Raw genomic sequence first — 3,373 nt, forward strand, 5'->3', positions numbered from 1 at the left:
GTAGCTTGCCTCCACCAGTGTGTGAATGAATAGTGGTATTGTAAAGCGCTTTGGGTGCCTTGAAAAGCGCTATATAAATCCAATCCATTATTATTATGATATATTTCAACAGATGATATTATTGTTTCATGATATTATTGATATTATTATATCAATCAGTACATTTACATTGCTATACAAATGCAGGCCATTTATTGTTTCAGGATTTACACACAATCCAGTGTATAGTGCAGTTCAGTTGCACAAGCTGAAATACATTTATGATTTATAATTTTAATAAATGCACACTTATCATTCTAGTTCTGGTTAAAAAGAGTATTAAACTGAAAGCTGCATAACTACCAATAGCAAAAATATTTCTAAACAAAAAAAGAAAACATAAACACATAAATCCTTTCAGTTGTCGTGCCTCCTGTTCTTTTACATTCAAAGGGCAGGCAGCTTTGTTAAGTAACCGATTACTACAGGAGAGCTTATTACTTGTATGAGGCTTTTTTTGTTAAACCCATCTTTTAGCTAAGGGCAACTTTGCTTGAGGCACAATCTGTAAACAACATTTCATAATGGGTTGGTGTGTCAGCCGTATCCATAGTAACCACTTTGGTATGTGTGCGTGTGTGTGACGATGCACTCACAGCCATCATAGATGTCAGTGGGAATGTGGACAGCCGTGTGGTTGTAGTCAGTCAAACGTTTAAACGAGGGGTCCTCTTGAAAGTCTGGTCGAATCCTGTTCTTTCTTCCCTCTGTCTCATTTGCATCCAGCTGAAAGGGGAAAAAAGATTCAAAGCACTATCTATGGCTGTTCTCACTATAGGTTTAAAAAATCATAGCAGACATCTTTATGTCAATTAATGAGGCACATTGCACATATATGACATGGTTTGTTGGTCTCCATAAAAACGAAAGACTTTACAACAGCCTGAACGCACATTCTCAACAGCTCATCGCTACCATAATAACAACATTGCTGCACTTTTCACACCCTGCATGCTTTAAAAAAAACCCTGACTGTTTACGTGATGATGTCTCGCTTTTTTTCATTTTATCATCTTCATTTGGGAGGAGGAGCCGGAGACACTCAGATTGTTTATGCCCCTTGTGGAGATTTATAACTCCTGCCGTGCATTTGCCAATTTACATCAATGAGAGCAGTAGAGACAGGGAGGAAAAGATGAGATACCGATGAACGAAAGCAGGGTAGAGAGGGGCCGAGGTAGTGAGGTGGTGAGACAGGCAGAGGGGGAGGGAGAAATGGTGCGAACAGTTGCTTCCTAATAAAGCAAGAGCCTAGCCAGCTCATACATCTCATCTGTCAATTAGAGGAGAAACATGGCAGAGACCTCTTCACCTGAGAGAGGCTGGAAGGAGGGATGACAGAGAGGTAGCTACATGGGAAGAAAAGCTCCAAGAAGCAGCAAACTGGGGGGCTGCAGTACAGAGCTAAGACGATAAGAGAAAGCGGGGGTGAAAATGTGGTGATTTTTGCAGGAGTAAAATGAGGGAGATGAGGGAATATGAGGCAATGAAGGCGGGGTGGGGGTGGGGATGCTGTGTAGCAAAAGCACATTCATGATGCATGTATGACCTATGTGTTTGCAGGGGCTCAAAGAGAAAGAGAATAAATTAACAGAGGAGGGCAAAAAAGCACACTCACATTGTCCTTTGCGTTGTAGTAGGCAATTTCATCATCCTGTAAACAAGTGACAAAGAAGCACAAAAAATGCTTTTTGGATGCTTCAGGGTGTTGCACAAAGAACCCTAACATTTATGCAACTATTAAATATTTGATCAATTTCTAAGCAGTTCTTTATTTTGCCATTTGTTCATTCTATTATTTAGTTAAAAAAGATACTAGTCTGTGTTTTTGCTTAAATAAATAAGGTATGGTCATATTTCACCATGTCCCTCTGTCCCTGCAGCCATTTGCAATGCTCCAGGTAAGCATTTTTTGCCTCTGAGATAGCAATGTAATAACTGCCTCTGTGACAAGTATTTTTCCTGAGCATTGCTTTTTTCTCTTATATAATTGTTTGCCACCCGGGTTGTTAGAAGGCAAAGCATCTGTCATTGAGAATGAGGGGCATGTATCATAACACAGTGTATAATGAGCAATAAACCAGTTAACAAAAGGAACTGTACTCACTGCTAATGATGGATGCTGAAAACATGTAAAAACTATTCACACAATCAAATTATTCTAAGTCTAGCAAACTTAGACTACATGCATCACCATTTGTGTATCTGTGCGTATGTAGCTATACTATAAGTGCTAGAGGGTAGGAACACAATGTGATATTATCACAATTATTCACTCACAAAACAATAATATTAGTATGATTTTAACATTGTGCAATATGTAGAGTATTGCAGTAGTGATTAATCAACATCAAATTTTGTCCTCAAACTTTGTCACTATCAGATTTATCCAATAAGATAAATTGGATTTCACTTCAGATATTTTTTTTAATTTAATTTTATTTATTTATTTAATTTATTTATTTTTTTGGCAAAATGAGATTATAAAGCATGCCAACACTATCACTAAAGCCTGCGGTAAAATGTTGCCATAAGAAGAGGTTAGTTATCTGTCTGAGATCGAATAGGTTGATGTTGGCTGCATGAACGTCACATGCACTCCGTTTCTGGTAATGCACCAGTTAACTGTGATAAATCGTAGAAAATCACAAAATCTGTTGTTGTCTGCATAGACAGAAATTCACATTTAACCACTACACTTGCGCTCAGCAACCTTGCTGTTCTATAAATACAACCAGCTGGCAGCCAGTTGAGTCAAGTCCCCTGAAGTTGTGCTCACTGACAAAGACTCATTCAAACTGATGCCAATATGATGGCAATCTGTCTGCATTTATAAATTAGATGTGAATTATTTGAAAAGCGTCAATCAAAAATGGTCATTACTGTGCCACACCCTCAAGCTCTGGGCAACAATTAAGTCACCCTTAGTTGAAATCGGCAAAGGAATGTGAACAATTACCATACAATTACCAGGCAGCCATTAATTTTTGTTTGGTTGCTGCCCTATTTTTACTTTTATGGCTGAGTCATTAGCCTTTTCTGAATTAGGAGGTAGGTTTGTTGAGCTAAATGTTTCCAGTGTCCAGACAGTTTTTCACAACCTGTTAATGTAGGTTTGCTCAGCTAATGTTATCTCAGGATAATGGTGCATGAGACAAGTCATCTTGTTTCCCAGACAGCTAGTATTCCCAGAGTATTTTAATTAATTTAATCAAATATAAATATTTAGTGTCCCTGTATCGATATATTATCCCCATCCTAAATACAGCAGTACTATGCTGTATCATTTTTTCATCCATCCCTAATAGATAGCACATAAAAAACACATATAAAC

At 37.9% G+C, this 3,373-nt stretch overlaps 1 protein-coding gene across 1 annotated transcript in view; it reads right to left on the reverse strand.

The window, feature by feature from the left end:
* LOC102199254 (voltage-dependent calcium channel subunit alpha-2/delta-1) overlaps positions 1 to 3,373 on the reverse strand; it is a gene marked incomplete at its 3' end in the record, with an annotated part of 68,450 nt that overhangs the window by 34,471 nt on the left and 30,606 nt on the right. The window contains exons 4-5 of the mRNA XM_013910034.1: positions 1,658 to 1,737; positions 636 to 765 (exon numbers count right to left, since the gene is read on the reverse strand). Coding sequence (XP_013765488.1) covers positions 636 to 765; positions 1,658 to 1,737 — 210 coding nt within the window. The remainder of the gene's footprint in view (positions 1 to 635; positions 766 to 1,657; positions 1,738 to 3,373) is intronic.

This window comes from Pundamilia nyererei, unplaced genomic scaffold, assembly GCF_000239375.1.
Source record: "Pundamilia nyererei isolate P.nyererei 1_Seehausen unplaced genomic scaffold, PunNye1.0 scaffold00035, whole genome shotgun sequence".
NCBI classification, from domain to species: domain Eukaryota; kingdom Metazoa; phylum Chordata; class Actinopteri; order Cichliformes; family Cichlidae; genus Pundamilia; species Pundamilia nyererei.